We start from the raw sequence: 21698 nt of genomic DNA on the forward strand, positions 1-21698 counted from the left end.
CCGCAGCCTATAATCTGGTAACAGAAGAAGCCGAGGCAGAGGACACAAACGCGGTATACAGGAAGAAGGCACCGCCGCAGCAGCAGAGGACGTGGACAAACCCAGCCTGGTGTTACTTCCATCGCAGGTTCGGAAGCGCCGCCAGAAATTACAGAGCCCCCCCTGTCCTTTCACAAAAAACAAGAAAGGCAGCCACAAATAACAGCATTGGTTGCAAACCTTAAGGAGCCCCGCCAGTAGGATTCTTCATCCATGACATCATATCGAAACGATGGATGCTGGTAGACACCGGGGCTATGCAGTCGGTGTTTCCGCTACCGAGGGAGGACTGCGACCGCACGTTCAGTGCCACAACCACACTGGTGGCCGCAAATGGAAGCCCCATCTGCTGCTACAGAACTTTGACCCGCAGAATATCCATCCTGGGCCATAAATATGATTGGCCCTTCGTCATCGCAGACATCAAGTTTCCTGTCCTAGGCGCTGATCTCCTCGCACACCACGGACTTCTGGTAGACATCGGGCAAAAACGCCTGCTGGATACCGGAACCTGCCGCTCCTGACCACTCTCCACCGGGCCGGGGATGCCTGCCGTCTGCTGCATCTCTTCGAACAGATACAGCGCCCTCCTCCACGAGTTCCCAGACATCTTCAAGCCAGAGCTGCATCAGTTGCCAGGAGCCCAGGCCAATCATGGCATCCATCACCATATCACCATGACAGGCCCACCAACACACACCAAATTCCACCACTTGCCACCCAAAAAACTCCAAGATGCTAAATGAGCCCTCGCCGAGATGGAACGGATGGGAATCTGCAGAAAGGCATCGAGTCCGTGGGCGTCGCCCCTCCACATGGTAAGGAGCTCCTGGAGGCCCTGTGGGGACTATCGTCGGCTGAACCTAATAATGATACTGGACCACTATCCCTTGCCGAACATGCAGGACCTAACAGGCACCCTGCACAGGGGCAAAGTATTTACAAAAATGGATTTGCTCAAGTCTTATTTTCAGGTACCAGTGCACCCTGATGACATTCCAAAGACAGCCATCATCACGCTGTTCGTGGCTTATACCTTCTCTTACTCCACCCTCAGCCTCAGGAACGCCGGGGCCACATTCCGGCGCCCTATGGACACCATCTTGGGGGACCTACCTTTCTGCATTTGCTACGTAGAATACATCCTGATCTTCTTCAGGTCCCCAGAGGAACATCTGTTCCACATCCGGGCTGTGCTGAAGCACCTGCAGGAGAACAGTTTGGTTGTCAGGTTCGACAAGTGTACCTTCGGAGCGGAAAAGGTAGACTTCCTGGGCCACGAGATCTCTCTGGCAGGTGTCCGCCCTATGGCCTCCAAAGTGGACGCAGTGAAGAAGTTTCCAACACCAAAATCCATCAAGTACCTGCAGGAGTTCCTCGGCATGGTCAACTACTACTGTCGCTTCATACCAGACATCGCCCACATCATGTATCCCCTAACCAGATTACTGAAAGGGATTTGAACAGATGAAGGCAGCCCTCGCCAGAGGCACCACCTTAACACATCACGACCCCACCGGCCCCCTGAGACTTACCACCGATGCCAGCAGCATCGCTTGTTGAGCCGTGCTGGAGCAGGTAGTAGGCGGTTCCCCTGCCCTCTGGCCTTCTTCAGCCACAAGTTAAAGCTGCCAGAGACCCGCTACAGTGCATTTGACAGGGAGCTGCTGGCAATCTACCAAGCTGTGTAGTACTTCAAGTACCTCTTGGATGGCAGCCCTTTCACCATCCTGACAGACCACAAGCCATTGGTGCATGCATTCACAATGGCAGGAAACACATGGTCGGCGAGACAGTAGCAACACCTGGCCACTATCTCCGAGTTCGGCTGCACCATTAGCTACGTCCCTGGCAAGAAGAACCCAGTGGCCGACGCCCTATCAAGACTCGAGATAAATTCAGTCCACCTGGGTATAGACTACGAGGACCTGGCGAAGGAACAAGCCGCAGACCCGGAAACAGCAGCCTACCGCACAGCATTCACCACACTGAGGTGGGAAGATGTGGCAATAGGTGGGTCCAATTCAACACCTCTCTGCGACACCAGCACTGGTCGCCCACGCCCCCTGATACCCTCGTCGAGGAGAAAGCAGGCGTTCGACATCATCCATGGGCTGTCCCATCCATCAGGACGAACAACAGCACGCCTGATGACAGAAAAGTTTGTGTGGCATGGGATCAGGAAGGATGTTCGAGAGTGGCCGAAGAACTGCATACTGTGCCAGACGAGTAAAATCACCAGACACATGGAATCAGGCATCGGGGATTTCCCTCAACCACGTCAGCATTTTGGGCACATCCATGAAGACGTCTTAGGGCCTCTGCCGCAATCAGGGGGCACCAGATACCTCTTGACAGTCATAAACCATTCCACAAGATGGCCAGAAGCAACCCCGATGATGGAAGCATCAACGAGCGCCTGTGCAGAAGCCCTCCTGTCAAGTTGGATAAGCCATTTTGGTGTGCGCAACAACATAACTACAGACAGAGGCCCAGCATTTTTATCGGAACTCTGGGTCTCCCTGGCACGCCTAATGGCAACAACTCTTCACAGTACAACGGCACATAACCCTGCACTGCGTTTCCGTCCACACCATGCCATGTATACCTGAGCCCAGGCAAATAAATCAGTATTACCCAGTTCGACCTTTTTGTCCTCACAATTATAATAGAAAATTTAATATGGAAGAGTTGGAATTTGCTCTGTTGAACAGCAATAATTCTGCCCCTGGAGGTGACAATATTCATTTTGAAATGATCTGCTATTTAGCACCTTTGGCAAAGACATTCTTATTAGAGTTTTATAACCACCTATGGCTTCGTAATTTATTTCCTGATGAATGGCATAAAGCTATAATTATTCCTATCCCCAAACGTGGAAAGGATCCCGGTATTGTAAACAATTACAGACCAATTTCTTTAACAAGTTGTTTATGCAAATTACTAGAGAAAATGGTAAATACTGTACTTGACTAATATGGCACATTCGAGAAAATAAAATTTTGACTCCCAATCAGTTTGGGTCACAGTGTAACAGATCCACACTGGATTCGCTGTCTAACTTGGAAGACCACTTACAAAGAGGATTTGAACGAAAACAAATTACTATAGCAGTCTTTTTTTGACATTGAAGAGGCACATAATACTACATGGAGATATACAACATTAAAAACGTTACATAAAAACAGCATCCGTGGACATTTACCTAGGTTTATCCAAAACTTTCTGACAAATCGCATTTTTCAAGTGAGAATTGATGATGTATTGTCAAGTACATTTCCACTTGAAAATGTTCCACAAGGAAGCGTCCTATGTGGCACACTGTTTACTTTAGCAATAAATGATAACATTAATAATCTATCTATCGGAATTAAAAGTAACTTGTATATGGATGATTTTGCCATTTATTATTCAGCGTCTTACATAAAACTTGCAGAGCGAGTCATTAATAAAACTATAAGAAAAATAGATGAATGGACCTTATCTGTAGGCTTTAAATTTTCTATACAAAAACTCAAGTAGTAATGTTATATAAAAATAAAAAGAGCAAAAATGGTGAAGAAATAGATTTAAAAATCCGAAATCATTCCATATCAATTTGCCAAACAGCAAAATTTTTGGGATTAGTATTTGATACTCACTTGAACTGGAAAGCCCATATAACATACATGAAATCAAAATGTAAAAGAGCATTAAACCTAATGAAAACACTATCGAATATTACTTGGCGAGCCAATATACATACCCTTACTGTACTGTATAAAGCAACAGTGCTATCTATCATTGATTATGGAAGCAAAATATATGGCTCGAAATCAGACACAACGCTAAAAACGTTAGACCTAGTTCATAATGAAGGCCTTCGAGTATGTTCAGAAGCTTTTCGATCATCACCAACGTCTTCTTTGCAAGCTGAATGTGGTGAATTACCTCTCTCTCTCTCTCTCCATAGAGAGCTAATAACAATGAAGAATGCTCTGAGAATTCAGACATGATTCCAGTGGCGTCGTGAGGGTTGCAAAGTGTTTTATGGCGCCCCCCAAAGCGGGGGGGCGGAGCTATTTTTATTTGAGTGTGCTAATCTTGGCAGGAAATGTTTGCCTTCATTATTTTAGATATATTGTGTTGAAAACAAAACATTCTAATTTGCATAATAATATTCTGGGATGATAGAACACAAACCGAATTTGCAAACTGTAATAGTTTATTTTACATATAGCAGATATATTGTAATTAATTAATCATTAGCCCTCATAAATAAATTCCAAAATGTTGATAAGATAACTAAAATGTAGATTATAATAAAGCATCACAGTAACTAGTAACTCTTAAAAACCAAAGACAAATGGCAAATTAAAGAAATTTAACTAAAGAAGGAGTTAAACATTAGGGAATACAAGGGGCTAGGAAAATCATGAAAATGTACAATTTGTTGTCAGCATAGAAGTTACTACTAGAAAAAAAATAGATTTTGTGGTAAAGACTGAATAGTTATAATGCCTGAAAAGAAAACTGATAAGAACAAAGATGAACTGGTTCACTAACTATAAACCTTACTTTTCTTTAATTTTAACATGCGTCAAAATAATGAAAACAAAAAGATTAAAGTGATAGTTGCTTAGGATCAACCATGTGCAAGGAAATGAAACGGTATAAAGGTATTAGAATGTAAAGATAATTAGACAGATATTGATAACAGAAAACCTAAACAAAGAAAAGGGGGATACCTATCCAGTATCTTTGCACTGACTCACGGTCACTGAACCACTTATTTTACAGTTTAAGTACGTAATAAAATATGATAGTATAGTAATTAATGCCTTATGATTACATTTATATATAATGAACATTAAAGGAAGTCAATCCTCATTAAATATAGAATATGTACTAAAAACTCGTAAGAACTTAAAGATTCTAAGTTACCGGTTTCATCACCCCCATTTCCCCCAAAAATAGATGTCTTCCCAACTTCAATTTGGCGCCCCCTCAATGCTGCGCCTGGGGACATATGTCCCCCAGCCCCCCCTCACGACGCCTCTGCATGATTCTCCAACCAAAAAATTATTTGGATTAAGAGACGTGTTTATAAACAATCAACCACCTCCTTTTCCCAATTAGAGCTAGCAGATTGTTTGTGTTGCTAAATATAAATATACAATTACCTTTAATAGTAAAATTACCTCCTCCGTGGACATTCAATAAAACGAGAATTTGTACACGCTTAAAATATTTATCAAAAAGTTATTCATATACCCAAGAACACCATAGCCAATATACAGTAGAACATATAAAAAAAAAGGTCCACTTTACGCAATACGTATACACTGACGGATCTAAGTCACAATATGGATTGGGATATGCTGCAGTATCCCCAGACAAAACGTATCAGTTCTGTCTACCAGATAATGCCTCAGTATTTACAGCTGAGTTATGTGCAGTAGTATCAGCCATAAAAATAATTAAAGAAGCTTCATGTAATAATTTTGTGATTTATAGCGACCCCAGAAGCGCTATAGACGCCATTCAAAGCTATAATAAAAAAAATAATATTGTATAACAAATTAAATTTTCACTCCATAAATTGTATAATAATGTAGGGATTAAAGGAAATGAAGGGGCTAATAAAGCAGCTAAAGAAGCAGTCCACATGACAAAAACATATGTAGACATCCCTTTTAGTGACTATATAAGATATATAAAAACAATTATTGTAAGTAAATGGCAAAATATATGGAATGAAGAATATGAAAATAATAAATGAAAACAGATAAAATCCAGTGTTGGAGAATGGAGTTCATCATATCAGAGAGAGACACACACACAAGTAATTCTGACGCATCTTCGAATAGCCCATACTCGTTTGACACGTGGACACTTAATGAGCAGTCCATGTGGCCCTCCTCCCAACTGCCCGCATTGCAAAGTGTTGATAACAGTCAAACATGTATTGTGTGAATGTCCAAAATATAATGTGCAGCGATTATCGATTTTTGGAAATAGATCAAAGAAGGAAATTTTGTCAGAATCTACATTTTGAGTACTGTAATACCAATTTTAATGGCCATTAGGAGCTATGAGTCAATTGATAAAATATAAAAAGCAAATAATAGAAATACGAAAACCCTTAGGGGTGTAATGAATTTTAAAACAGCTAAGTTTTAAAATTTTAATAAATTTATTTTAAATTTTAATATACCTTTTTAGTGAATATATATGGAGACATGAGTATGAATGTATTTATTTTGTGAGTGTGTTCCAGTATGAGAGCGTGTGCCTTTGTGCAGTTTTTAATTTCATTTTCATTCATTCATCACCATAACGAATGACCTATTTGGTCCTAGTGCTAGGCTTCTAGCCTAGACCTGTCATTTCATCCAAATCCTTCGGGCCAGTCCTATGAGAGCTGATAGTCATCTCAGTGGTCTGGTTAAACTGTTTTAATAATAACTGGGGAGATCTCTCTCTCTCTTCTTCCTGGCAAACGTCACCTCCTGTTCAGAAAGCCAAACCTGGCACTCTGAGCATGGGCTGCTTTTTATTACAATCATGCTTGCAGCATGATGCATACAGTGTGTGGTGGTCAATCTCTACAGAGGAGAGGAACCAGTTATGCAGCCTGTCCTTCCCTGGACAGTACCTAAACACATGCGGTTTCCTCTCCGATAAAGTAGGCTTAAATGATTGAAGGGTTTGCATGGTATTAAAGACAAACAACAATCAAAACAATATATTTTATCAAAGAAACAAGAATAAAGCGTAAAATGAAAGCGAGCAGTAAGTCGGGCAGAGAAGCACAGAGACATCTTCACACAATGGCGGCCGGAAGTAAAATGGAGTGCATACTGAATGCTATGTTAACAACGAAGGTTGTATTGTGTCGGAACAAATCCATTTTGTTTGATTATAAAATAATAAAAAAAATACTGGCCTTTAGTAAACACCAAGGCATGTAAGTCAAGCAAGCATGGGAACTACTGTCATGGCTGTGTTTTGTAAACAAGAAGTTAGGCTAACCCAATTTACCCTTTCAGTAACCTACCAAGCGGCCCCAAATTGGCCATGGAGTTGTTGGTTCCTACAGCTTCAATAATGAGCAAGAGAATCAATCCGAGTACCATCCATTGTTCTGTCTCAGACAGTAGGAGGAAAAGTCATATAATCATCCTCTTTTCTGAGTCGTGGCTTTCATGTGCGAATTTTTTAAAAATCTAGTCTGCCATGAAGATTATTTCCCTAACATTGCTAGGTACTGGTTGCAAAAACTACAGACTATCCATCCAGCAATACCAGTCTGTATGGAATATGTGGTTGGATTACCTCCACACTGAGAGCCAGTTGAGCTCTGGTTGAAACAGTTTTACATTGTTTAACTTACCTGTTTGAGGACAAGCACCTTGCAGCTATTACAGTTGTCATACAAGGCTGCTTTACTGAAGTCTTTGCTTTAAGGGTGTGTCATTGATTCAAATATAAGTGTCTAATTCACTTCCCTGGTCCTCGGCATTGCAAAGACTGGCTCCTGCAAGGCTTCCAAATACTTGGTCCCTGAATAAATTTCTTTGACCCTTGTCATCTTAATTCAGTAGTCGTAATGCAACTAAACCTACACCTCAGTGCTCCAGGAGGCAGTCATTTTGACCTTCTTGGCATCCCAGCTCTCTTAGACGATGATAACATTTGTCACCCACACGCTTAACCATCACTGTTGTCTCCAGGCTTGTCATTTCTGGCCAAAAAAAAAGGAACATTTAAGGAAATCCCCTGTTCTTCTAAGGCAGGGGCAGGCAAACTTTTTGTCTCAAGGACCACATTGGGTTTTGAAAATTGACAGATGGGCCGGGCTACAAGCATAAGACAAAATTAGGCCTGCATTACCCAGCATAATAGCATTACAGTAACTGTTTCTTTATGTAACCCATTATTTAAGATAAAGAAAACAAATTCGCCATTTAATTGTCCATTCAATTTCAATGAGAATAGTGCAGTTGGTCACCCCCCTTTTTTGTGATAGCTTCAAAGTTTGGTGTCATTTTACTTGAGGCAGTTTGCTGGACAGCTCCCAAGTGTTCATAATTGAGCTGGGCTCTGTGACGTAATTTGTTGAGGTTCACCAACCTGAAAGTCTGATTACACACGTACTGTAGGTCAATCCAAATAAAACTCATCCACTTTAACAAAGTTGAACTTCTCCTTTAAGACAGTCACACTGCAAGTGTATCAGTTCCAACTGAAGACCCTCTGGTGCTGTTTCATAGTCGATAGACAGGGGACATGGCACAAGCTGAAGCAACTTATCGATCTTCTCAAATTCAGAAAACAATGGCAGAACTCTCTGTGAAGGTCATCCAGTGATTTGGCATATTTACTTGCATACCGTGAGGCTTCTGTGAGCATCACCAGTGTGGGGAAAGGAGTGAACAATTTTTGCATTGTTTGTCGTGAGAACAGTCAGTGTAGCCTTTAAAATTTTCGTGTTTGACTACATGTCACGCACAAATTGATCCTCCCATGTAGCCAACACATTCCCAAGAAATGCAAAATCATACAACCAGTCATTATTGCACAGCTCGGAGAAATCAACATTCCCCCATTAACTCCAAAAATGACTCAGTGGCCTCTGTGATCTCCCGTATGCACTGGCATACTTTCCCAAAGCTTAGCTAACGAAAATTGGAATGGTAAAGTAAGTCCTGGTGGTCAGCGTAAGTTTCTTCAATGTATTTAATGAATTGTCAATGAGTAAGCCCCGTTGCTCAAATGAAATTCACAAGTTTTACAACCACTTTCACTACATAATCAAAATGCAAAACAAACTTGCACAGGGACTCCTGGTTGATTATGCAGTGTAGGAAAATTATCTCCAACTCAGGCCTTTCTTCTTTCGCCTCATCCTGAATTCTTTTCAGCAATCCAATGTTTTTTCCTGTTAAATTTGGAGATCTATCTATGGTGATATTGACGAGTTTACTCCACGGTAGCTTCAAGCTTCAACCTCTCGATGACCCTGACACCTCGTATAGGTCCATTCCTCATGTTGTGCCCTTGGTGAACTCCATGGCTAGGAATTCCTCAGTGATTTAAACACATTTCATTAATCCCTCTGATAAAAATTAAGAGTTGAGCAGTGTCCTTTATGTCACTGCTCTCGTACAGAGTCAATGAAAACCACACAGAAGACTCTGCTGTCTTGTTTAAACCTTTGGCCAAGTCTTCATCAAGTATCTCTGTACAGCGAGTCACTGTTCTCTGAGACAGACTTGAGGTTCTCAAATTTGCTTGTGATGTCAGGACATAGAACTGCAGCAGTCTCAGTCACACATTTCATCAAAAATTCTCCTTCAGAGAACGGCTTGCTTGCCTTTGCCAACTTGTATGCCAGTACATAACTTGCCTTTGTGCACAACTCCTGAATTGTGGACTGACTGGTAAAACTGTTCTGCTGAGCCTGTAAACTAGCTGCTAATTTTGTAGCAGTGGCGGCCCTCTCATCACTGGAAAGGTTACCAACATAGATTAGCATGCCTGGGGGAAAAGTGGCGGTTGATATTATACTCCTTGAATACCGCAATGATCTCTTTACAAATCAAACATACGGCTTGCAAACGCAATTCACAGAAGAAATATTTTTTGTCCACTCTTTGTTAAAAACTCGGCACTCACCTTCGGCTTTTCGCTTATTTTAACCACTCATGGTTTCAGAGTGTTTATCTCGAATCTACACTAGTGTGGCAAGTGGGACAAGATTGACTTACATTAGATAGGTCCAGATGTGTTCACGACGTGAAACAAACTTAACAAAAACCCAGCTTCATTCCAAAATATGTTGAGGTTTCCAACCTTCAAGACTCATGACCACTGATTTCAGTGAGAGAGAGAGAGAGAGAGAGAGAGAGAGAGAGAGAGAGAGAGAGAGAGAGAGAGAGAGAGAGAGAGAGCAGTTTACATATTTATTTTCCTTACATACGAAAATTTTCAAATTATCATGCGTTTCCAGAAGATTATTTGGCAAACATCGGATATTATCGCATATCATACATATGGTATCGTTTGTCGTACGGATGGTCAAATTATCGTGTTGGTACGATAATTATGGTTCGTCTGAGAACCCTGGATAAGTCTTTGGTTGGCTGTGTGTGTGTGTGTGTGTGTGTGTGTGTGTGTGTGTGTGTGTGTGTGTATAATGTGTGACATTTAGTGGTACATTGTGTAATTGCAGGGAAATTATGACAAGCAGCCTGAACATTGGAACCTCTTTGCAAATGCTCAGAGGTCTGATAAGAATGTGTCGCAGCCTGCATCCGGCCCGGGGGCCGTAGTTTGCCCGCTTCTGTTCTTAGGAAACTCAAAAATTACAGAAGGGACATTATGCTCAGTCAAAGCACTCCAGGTTTACTCAGATGTTGAAGCAAACATCCCAGATGGTCCTTTTTTCTTACACCCTATCACAAACAAGCCACTTTCTCTTCTTGGGCTGAGAATTGCCTTAGTGTCGCTAATTACAAAGGCTTTTGTTGGAGACATTTCTTGCAAAAAAGTCTCTGGGTTTACAAGGTAGTCATCACAGGCAGTGTTCCTCAAGCACTGCTGCCATGACATCCAACAAATTCAGATACATTGTATGTTGATAGGTGATATAGTAAGTCCCAGTAACATAGGCACCTTAGTAGAAACAAAAGGCCTTCTTGATGCCGTGGTAATTCTCAGATATTGCCAGGGAGGGGCAAAATAATGCTTTATCCCAACCCGGCATAACTTGATAAGTAACTTTAGAAGAACATAGAGTAGCACATCCTACCCTTGATTGTTGAACCCTAGTGGGTAGGGTATCCTGAATAAAAGAAGGTAATTAAAAACTGAAGTGACTTTACGAGAGACCATTTTTTTTTATCTTTAAGTGACTTTACGAGAGACCATTTTTTTTTATCTGGGTCATTGGGGTTTTTTAATCAGGAGCTAGGCCTTTTCGTCACCTGTCACTTTCTTTTCTATGCTCTTTTGAGGATGAACAGTGGCTATGCGACCAAAAAAAGTTTTGATAAAGGAAAAACGTATTTTCGGTAGCCACTATGAGTCCTCAAACCCACCCAATTTCCATGACGGAAAGGCATAGGACGTCGTGGTGAGCAATTTTCATTCAAAGACCTGACAAGTAATCAGGCTCTTAGCCAGTTGTGCGCTGTTGTCGCCAAGGTCTGTGAACTTGCCGCAGCCTCTTTGGTGGTCTTGCCTACATATGAAATTCACTTTTTAAATATTTTTACTGCGATTGGATATGAAATATCAACAGTGATTAAACATTCTCTTGTGTACAGTTATGATATGTGTGGTAACCATACTAAGAGTCAACTAAACTTGTAACGAAATATCGTACAGTATATCAAGCAAAGCAAAAAAAAATGGCAACACGTACATACATATGCACACACTCACTGAATAGTGTCGTGAACTTCCTGGAGTTCGTTTTATTTCATGTTATGTTTATAATAGTGTAATTTATATTTTATTTAAGTATATATATTCAGTACTGAAATACACAATATATATACATACATATATATATATATATATATATATATATATATATATATATATATATATATATATATATATATATATATATATATATATATATATATATTTTACTTATAGGATATGTCCAGTACTGAAATACATATATATATATATATATATATATATATATATATATATATATATATATATATATTATTTAAGGATATGTTCACTGAAATACACAATATATATATATAATATATATATATATATATATATATATATATATATATATATATATATATATATATATATATATATATATATATATATATTTTACTTAAGGATATGTCCAGTACTGAAATATTTACAATATATATATATATGTATATTTTATTTAAGGATATGTTCAGTACTGAAATACACAATATATATATATATATATATATATATATATATATATATATATATATATATATATATATATATATATTTTACTTAAGGATATGTCCAGTACTGAATATACACATATATATATATATATATATATATATATATATATATATATATATATATATATATATATATATATATATATGTATATATATATATATATTTTATTTTACTTAAGGATATGTTCAGTACTGAAATACACAATATATATATATATATATATATATATATATATATATATATATATATATATATATATATATATATATATATATATATTTTATTTAAGGATATGTTCAGTACTGCAATATATATATTTTATTTAAGGATATTTCAGTACTGAAATATAATATATATATAATATATATATATATATATATATATATATATATATATATATATATATATATATATATATATATATATATATATATATATATATACATACACACACAGAAAGAGAGAGAGAAAGAGAGAACAGTAACTGAGGTATGTATGTTTATATCAATGCATAAGTACAGTACAACACGCACACACTCCTTCACTATTTTACTTATATTTTATGTTACAGTGTTCTCATTTACACTACATATTTACTGTTTTTTCTCATTTTTATATATACAGTACAAATCAAAAGATAAACATAGTTGTGTGCATAGGGTATGTGCATATGCACACACTCATTCGATGTCGTCTGTGAACTTGCTACCGCCTGTTGTCTTGCCTTCACATTTTAAATATTTTTTTGGTGATTAGAGATGAGATATCAACAATGATAAAATATTCTCTTGTGTATTGTTATGGTATGTGTGATAATACTTAGAGTCAACTAAACTTGCAGTGAAATATGGTGCGGTATATCAGGCAAAGCAAAAAAAGGCAACACATATGTACATATGCATAACTGACTCACAGAGATATGGAATGTGATGAATGTATAAATAAAGGCAAATGCCACGAAGGAAAAATGAAAAACGGAGTGGTTGCTAGACCTTTTGACACAATGGTCCTTTACTAGCAGACTGATGAAAAATATGAAAATAATTGACTGATGACATACAGATATCCGTGAAGATGGGGATTATAAGGAGCTGATGCACCTGGAATCCAACACAGTTGAAGAATTAGTGGACCTACCAAAAGAAGGTAATAAATCTTTGAGAGGTTTTACAAATAATTAGGCCCAACTGGCTCAAAAGCAGAGAGGAGTCAGTTAAAGGATTATACAGGGGAAGAGACTAACCACCAAAAATGACCTTGAAATGAATAAGCTGATTACATATAAAAGTACAACACTTTTTCTCCTTTTAGTAAACAATAACAATTTTTGCAAAATGAACATTTTCGAAAAAACTATTAAACATACGATTACACAGAAAACATATATAAGGTAACTAAGTAGTAATTAAGGTAACTGAGTAGTAATTAAGTCAGTGATTTTATCTTTAAGGTCATTCTTGAACATTTTACTAATACAGGGGTCCAAATAATACATGCTAGGGCTACGTTGAAATTACAGATGGAAGTAAGCTGTATAATTGCAGATTCTAAAAGATTTCGTAAAGAGAAATCTTTCGATCTGGCAGTCATTAAACTGTCAGTCCAATTGAAACTGTGTGAGTTTTCACTTAAATGAATGGATATTGCATTGGATGTTTGCCCAGTTTTGACAGAATAATTATGCTGCTTAATTCTCACTTCTAAATCCTTACTAGATTGACCTACAGTCGACCCCCGCCTATTCGCGGTTCAGGATTCATGGCTTCATCTATTCGCAGATTTTTCTGTGGAACTTATCAACAAATTATTCGCAAAAAATTAATAATTCGCAAATTTTTTCATCAAGAAATATTCACTAATTACTGTATTTTCATGTTATTTTTGTGACTGAATATATTTTTTATGATAAAAAAACTATTTACCAGTTTTCAAATATTAATGTAAACACAGCAAAATATTGATAAAATGTATTTTTATTTCAATGCATATTAAATATTTAGGTACTATACAGTATTTAACTCTACTTGTGAATTCCCAGTGTTTCCCCTATGTACTGTAAAAAGAAAACAGGACAGCTTCAATATTGTATGAGGGAAAATGGAGGTTTCTGGGTATAAGGGTAACTTGAATCATTTTCACAAGTGGCTGTAAGCCTTATTATTTTAAAGGGTAAAGTTTAAGGTGACTTTGAAATGATATTAGCGTGTTTTAGTTGATAATTTAAGGTATATTTGATGTAGAATGATAGTTTAAGGTATACATTTGGTGTTTGAACTCATAAAACAGGCAGTTATAAACATTTTTAGAGGGGGATACGGTATTTGTGGATTTTTGGTATTCACAAGTGGATGTGGTATGCATCCCCTGCGAATACCAGGGGACACTTACATAAAAAGAAGAGCAGTCCAAGCATGGAATTTTATATATTATATGTTGTTGGTTTCTTTAGGGCTATGTTTTATTAACATTAATGTTAGTGTCTTATTATAGGAAAAAACCAGGTCGACATTAAAAAATTTCAACGATGATTTTGTGCTTTCAAAACCACTAAAATAAGGCAAGCTAAGTATGTTCTTAGGGGTTTCTTTGTCCATGTTTCTTTCACAATAAAATTTTTGTGGGCTTTATCATAGCAAATATCTAGTATATGTGAAGGGTAACATAAACCTGTTCCCATTTTTCTTTTGCATTCGATCTCTTGATCCAAATACTGGGGACTGACAATACGCAATGCTCATAAAAACATAGAAGAAAAATTGGATATTCTGATATTACGGAGGTGGCCTGAATAGAAATGGACATGGGTTAAGTTGTTGGTTGGTTTCCTATAAATACTGAATTTGCATTGAAATGGTTCTCAATGTATTAAAACATCTAAGAAAGGGAGGCAGTTGTCTTTTTTCTAATTCTCAAGTAAATTTAAAGAATGGTACCTGGTTATTCAAATTAGAGAGTAAATCATTTACATCAATACCAGCAGGTAAAACAGTTCAAATATCATCAACGTATCTATACCACTTTAAAGGAGTTTAAATGATATTAGGTAAATATCGTTTTTCAAAAAATTCCATACACAAGTTTGAGAGGAGTGGGAATAAAGGGTTGCCCATTGCCATACCAAATACTTGTTGGTAGAATTCACCATTGAATAGAGACTTACAATCACAAATGCACAACCTAGTGAGTGGAATAATAAACTTACCATGTAATCAATTTCCAAACCAAAACATTGATCACTATGATCGCAATTTATAATACAGAAGAATTATAAGAATATATACAATATTATTGAATACAGTGAAGTAAAGCATAATATTTTAAAAGATCCATGGAAAATATGTGTATTCGTCATGTTGATGTTTGTGTAATACGATATTAATATGTGAATGTAAAGTACTGTATAGTGTAGGCTAGGCTACCATATATTATGTATTCAATATACCATAGTGTAGACTAAGCTAATTCTTGTTTGTTATTCAATTTCTCTTTGCACTGAATTATCATAAGTCACTCTGCATGAACCTCCAGAATTAGACGATATTAATCATTACTATACCATTAGTTCGTTACTAAGATACTCTAAAATAGAATCTATAGGGACTCTAGTCAAAAGAGAACAAATATCAAAACTAACAAATCTATCAGTGGGGCAAAAAAGTTATTTTGTTTAATTTATCAACTACATATATAAACAACATAACGAATATATATGCATATTTTCCATGGATCTTTTAAAATGTTATGCTTTATTTCATTGTATCCAATAATATTGCATATATTCTTATATTACTTTTATATTATAAATTGCGATCATAGCTATCAATGTTTTGGTTTGGAAATTGATTTCGTGGTAAGCTTGTTTCGCTCTGAACTCAGTTCAGAACGCTTTTCTTGCTTCTAGTTAGCATAAGTGGATCTCTAGAAACTTTATTTATACGGGGCAAGGTTATTAAGTCGAAATATAACTTAAATACGTCTCCTTGTGAAATTAATACAGCTATTTTTTTCGTTAATAGATGACATTGGCCATCTGGGGGCATGTTTGTTTTGTGTAAAAAAAATCAAGATTCCGTTTGCTGTTTACGCTTGATTTCATCATAATACGAGCTTTACGTATTTATCGTTTATCGGCGTAAAAACAGCAGTAATATGTGTTCTTTCATGCCCAGTAGCTTTGATTAAAATTCTTTCTCTCCAATTTTAATTATGGTCGAGTTTCATCCATGTTGCCGATGCACAATAATTTATAGTCACTAGCAGCTTGAACATTGTTTTCTCAGCTTCAGCTACAACTTGCAGCTTAAATTTATTAGTATATTTCCTTGAAGATCTTTTATCCAAAGCGAATAAGGGTATAATGTAAAAACATACCCGTCCTATTCTACTTGACGTCATTTGTAACATAACTATGGTCATTGTTTACTACCATATGATGGTTGAAATACAAGCAAAATGGCTGTTGTTATCCTAATTAGTTATAAGCAAGACACTAGTTTCTCGTTCGATTCTTTATGGCTGTACGCATTTATGAAAGAGTACAATGTTACGAACAATACTTTTATCATTCTCTTTTACTTTTTAACTAGAAGATGGGATAAAGAGATTTAGGAAAAGAAGTTGATCTATTGTAATTTGGTCTCACTCCCTGCCAGATTGTACGCTGCTGCCTGCTCCCCCGCAAAATTTAAAAATATTTTATAAATATTGTCGTATCGGTATTAATTGCTTACCCCATCGCAAAATCAAATTATTGTAAGGCGAATTATCACAACTTGAGCACTACCTGGGTAGAATATTTTAATAGTTTTATCACAAAAAGTGCATTTATTCATGAGAATGATATGAAAATACAGTAAGTAGTGAATATTTCTCAGTGAAAAAATACCGCAAATAATGTGTATATATGTTCCATAGAGAAATCCGCGAATAGGTGAGCCCGCAAATCGTGAGAACGCAAATACGGGGGGTTTACTGTAAATCTAGTGAATTATATATGTGAGAATCAGAGATAGTTCCAAGTAACAGGGACAAGAGCTTGGTAATATATTTTGAAAGTTTATATGATATTGAGCCAACAGTGCTAATAATAGGCCGCAAAGGATTATTTTCTTTGTGCATTTTTACTAATCCATACAGGTAAGGTAACGAGGGAAATTTTGCTGACAACTGACCTATTAGTTCTTTTTTATCTTTAAGGATTTTTTTCAATGTGCTTTTGAAATTTGTTATGGCTTGATCAATGGGATTTTTTTGGGGGGGAGGTTTTGTAAGTCATATCATCATCCAGTAAGGCTTGCAATAAGTGATATGTAGTCGGCTTTATCTAGAATTACAATACTGTTAGATTTATCAGCTTTTGTGATGTGGAGTGTATTGTCTTTTTTAAGATTGGTCAAACTTTTCTTATAACGAGCAGGGAAATTGCTTTCATGACTAACCAGTATTTTTCGAATTTACATAGGGTCGACGCAATTGTTAAAGCAGAGGGCCCATTCGATATAAAGAAGGATAAACCATATCCGAGTGCACTCACATTTTCACTTATATGTTTACTTGACAAGTTTACAACAATAAGTTTCCTTGTTAGGGCATCTGCAGCCGTAAGAAGTTTTCCGTATATTTCTTGTCGCAGCGAGTCCTTCCAGTCAGCCAGGATTGAATGATTTAATGAAATTCTAGCTTTTTCTGATTCCTTAAATTTTTCTTTCTCTGGCTTTGCGACTGTTATGTGGCATTTTAACATCATGGCACTGAATTCATTGAATGGGGTACTGGTCATATCTTTTTAAATGGCATGTTAGCAAGGATTTAGGGAGCACATGTTCAGACAGGCACGTCTTTAAGAACTTCAGTTGAATTCTGGATGGCGTCATGAACTTCCTGGAATTTGTTTGGTTTTGTGTTATGTTTATGATACAGTAATTCTTATTTTATTAAAGGATATGTACAGTACTGAAATATGATAGAGAGAGAGAGAGAGAACTCTAGAGTAACATTCACACTCCATAATTATTTTTTTATTTATACTATGTGCTCACAGCATTTTCTAATATTCTCATTTTTACACATCATATGTTTTCACAGCATTTTACTCATGCTGTGTATTACAGATTTTCATTTTGGTAGATTGTACCAAGCTAGGTTTTCAAAGAAGACTTCTAGACTTATGGCTTCTGTAACAATAACCATCTGCTGTAATTAACAACCACCTACCAAAGAACTGACGTAAACAGCATCAAGTAAGATGCAAACAAATAAATCAGGAAACAGCTGTTTTGGAATTTTGAATTATTTTACACTAACCTAAAGTATGTTAGTTTACCTTTGTGTACCCGTTTTACAGTCATGTACAAAAATAAAAATTATAATTTCATTATTACATTCGTTGTCTCCTAATTCTCCTAGGCTCAATCAGCTGATTCTGAGAATGTAAACATTACAAATGGCGGACGGACAGTTGGTTTTTTCATACATTACAATGATGATATAAGATAATACAGTATAAATGTATTCTGTAAGTAAAATGTGACTTATGCAAATGGATAATGTGAGTTTAACACTGAGGCTTACCTAGGTCAATAGTTCACACACACGCAGTTTGTATCTCATGTATGGTAATACAATATGGTAACAACTGATAAGAAAGTTGCTGTGTAAAAATACATTAATAGTCATAAAACTATGATAGGCTGTGAGTAAACAGGCAGGCTACTTGTCTAATGAACTGTCATTTATGAGCGTGAGAGAAAAGAAGGGTTTGCATTTTTTTAAAGTGTATCTATTGTATATTTTGTTACAAATATGGGGAAATAAGGTAGATGATTGCCTTTTGCATAAATTTTTTCACTTTAAAGTGTGATGGTTCTTGTTTATAAGCATACTGAGCGTTTACAATTATGTGGTATTGACAAGGTTAGGTGAGGAAGGGTACAGAGGTACCCTTGAACACCCATAGATTTTTTTACTCACCAGTATCCGACAGGCCATTGGCTCTATTAATCCAGATAATGGAAGGATTATTGTATTATCATCTAGGCATGGTCATCACCTCTAGATTCCAAATAATTTGTACTGACACATTATGATACCCATTTCATTGTCAAATGTTTGGTGCCTTGTTGAGCTATGGGCACAGATGAAGTTCCTCTACCAAACAGTGAGACATGCAGCTTCTCCGACTGGACCCAGACTTGCATTAAGTGAAAGGCTGATAATGGCTGGCCTCCCTAGTTGAAGGTATACTGGTTACAACACAAACTGTAGTCTACCTATCCCATCTTTGGTTGAAATATGTTGAGTATGATAATTCCAGACTTATGTTACTATACAAAACCTTCAATGTGGAAGTGATATGACTTATTACCAGTGGTGATAGATAAGATGTCATTTTTAGTATGTTTGCTTGTTTCTCACAAATTTAGGTCAAAGAAGCATCCACCACCCTTTTCTAATGATTTGGAGTCTTCATTGTGTCCACTATCAGCACAGTTGATTTTTCATTCCTGGAAGAAGTAAAGGTTTTGTAGTTGTCCATGAGTTTAGAAAATCAGGCTACAGCCCTTCCAGTGATTGCAGTTTGCCAGCTGGATGTCAGACTCCTTGCCTACTTCTGCTAGTTCAGAATTATCACTCTTGCTACAGATGATCTCTAAACTGTAACACTTATAATGTAGTTGGTTTCCTGTGGCTCCTCTACTCACTGCTGGTGCTGGATGCAGCTGTCTCCTGCACTTGACTGCCAACATCATTGGTAGTCACCTTAATGCTTGTCAGTCGGGCTAAGGGGATGATGGTGTATTATTGCCTTAACATTTAACACGCAGCTTTGTCATGTGGACTTTGGGGTTACTGGTGTTAATTGCTACAGTCTTTTATCTCAGTGATAAACTTGCTGCTGTTTTCAGTTGTAAGGAAGTGGCAAACCAACTGGCACTATTTACTGTCTCTTACTCTTGGCTGTCAAGCTAAATGTTACTGTTCTTACCTCTCAAGTTGACTGATGCTGGCCATCACCCACTTTGCCAAGTCAACTTGTGTTAGCTATATCCAATCTCCATGACTGGTGTTAGCCCTCTAACAGACAGCCCATTGTGCCTTTCTTTCTCCTGACTCCCAGTTGACTGATATAAGTCAAAGTCCTTATTTACTGACTCCCGACTTTGATTAATGTTGACTATTGTCTTGTCCTGTTGACTGCCCTGCTAATTGATGCTGGACTTTACATGCCTATGAAGCTGTGTTGTTATCATCTCGATTGCCAAGGTAGTTGTGTGTTGGTCTTTGGCCCACACATTCTTATCTACATGACTGATAAACTGGTTTGTGTTTCCACAGTCTCCACCACTAGCTTCTCTGCGCTTTACTCAAAATGACTAGGGTTGATTATGGCCACTGGCATTTGTCTTGTACACTCTTTTTTTTCAAGAAAGGCACAGGTCAACTTGAAAGCTACCATCTTTTCAAAGCTACCATGCTGACTAGTGTTAGTTGCCAGCTCACATGTCTTACTGGAAATGTTACAGAAAACTCACAACACCCTTATAAAGTAAGAAGGGTGAAAGAAGAAATATTAAGAGCACTTGGTAAACTGTGGTTTCCAATTAAAGGAAGAGTAAAAGTAACATTGTGTGACAGAAATTCCCTCTGATAATTTTAACTAAAACTTAGCAGTTGAATCCTGAAATCATTATTTTTCATGTCTTCTTACTGGGCAGTGAAGATTAAGTAAACAAAATATATTTACAATACTGGTCTTTACAGTGTAAGTAGAATAATAATGTGATTACAGGGTGTTGAAGTGAATGGTAAAATTATGTTTATATTGCAATGATTTTAAATTTACATGGTTATCTACTTTTCAGTATCAAAGGAAACTCCAGGACAAGGAAAGCAAGTGATCTCGCCAAATCCCTTTTCTGATACCAGTGTCAAGAAATTACATTGTGATTATATCGCAAAATGTTATGAAGAAGAAAGGAAGCCTGTTGGTATTGATGTGTATAGGAGGCTATTTAATTCAAAACAGAAGTAACACTAATATGTGCATAATAGTGATTTTTTTGGAAATGAAGTATATATTTCTTAACAAACTGAATTTTATTTGTTCCCTTTCCTGGATGTGTTACAATCTTTTTTCATGGAAACATGAGAGTTCTGTAAACAACAGGGACATGATTGAAATCTGTTCACCACCAGTTACATAAAGAGTACTGTATGGCATCAAGTAAAGTGTTTACATTCATTTTCAGATAGAAGGATCTCTCTGAGGGGTTGGCCTCCAAATGGAATCCAGAATAAGAAACCAACAACTTAATCTGACATAGCTGACAAGAAGACAATCCAGTTGTGGGTAACCTTAAAAATAGCAAATTTTTAAAGTTACTGTATTTGTATTTTTCCTGCCATACAAACCTGAAGTTCTTTACATAGGATTTAGCTTGCGAACGTGAGCTGGAACAGCTATTTAATTTTCAGACACGGTCGTTAACTATCAACAGGTAGAGGGAAGCCTCGCCTACCCATTGTATTGCACTCCACTTTTCCTTTCGGCCCAGGTACCAGAATGAGGGGAGGTGGAGGTGGGACGTGAATGTAAAAAACTTTAGGTTTGTGTGTTAGGATAAATACAAATTACTTAAAAATCTGCTATTTGTTCCTACACAAACTGTCCTTTACATAGGAAACTGACCCATTGG

At 37.1% G+C, this 21698-nt stretch overlaps 1 protein-coding gene across 1 annotated transcript in view; it reads left to right on the forward strand.

Annotated features, from left to right (window-relative positions):
• The window catches only part of LOC136841713 (uncharacterized), a 175222-nt gene extending 154130 nt beyond the window's left edge, over positions 1-21092 (forward strand). The window contains 1 exon segment of the mRNA XM_067108935.1: positions 20865-21092. Coding sequence (XP_066965036.1) covers positions 20865-21034 — 170 coding nt within the window. The 3' untranslated portion in view covers positions 21035-21092.
• Positions 21093-21698: the final 606 nt, after the last annotated feature.

Source organism: Macrobrachium rosenbergii, chromosome 9 (genome assembly GCF_040412425.1).
Source record: "Macrobrachium rosenbergii isolate ZJJX-2024 chromosome 9, ASM4041242v1, whole genome shotgun sequence".
Taxonomy (NCBI): Eukaryota; Metazoa; Arthropoda; class Malacostraca; order Decapoda; family Palaemonidae; genus Macrobrachium; species Macrobrachium rosenbergii.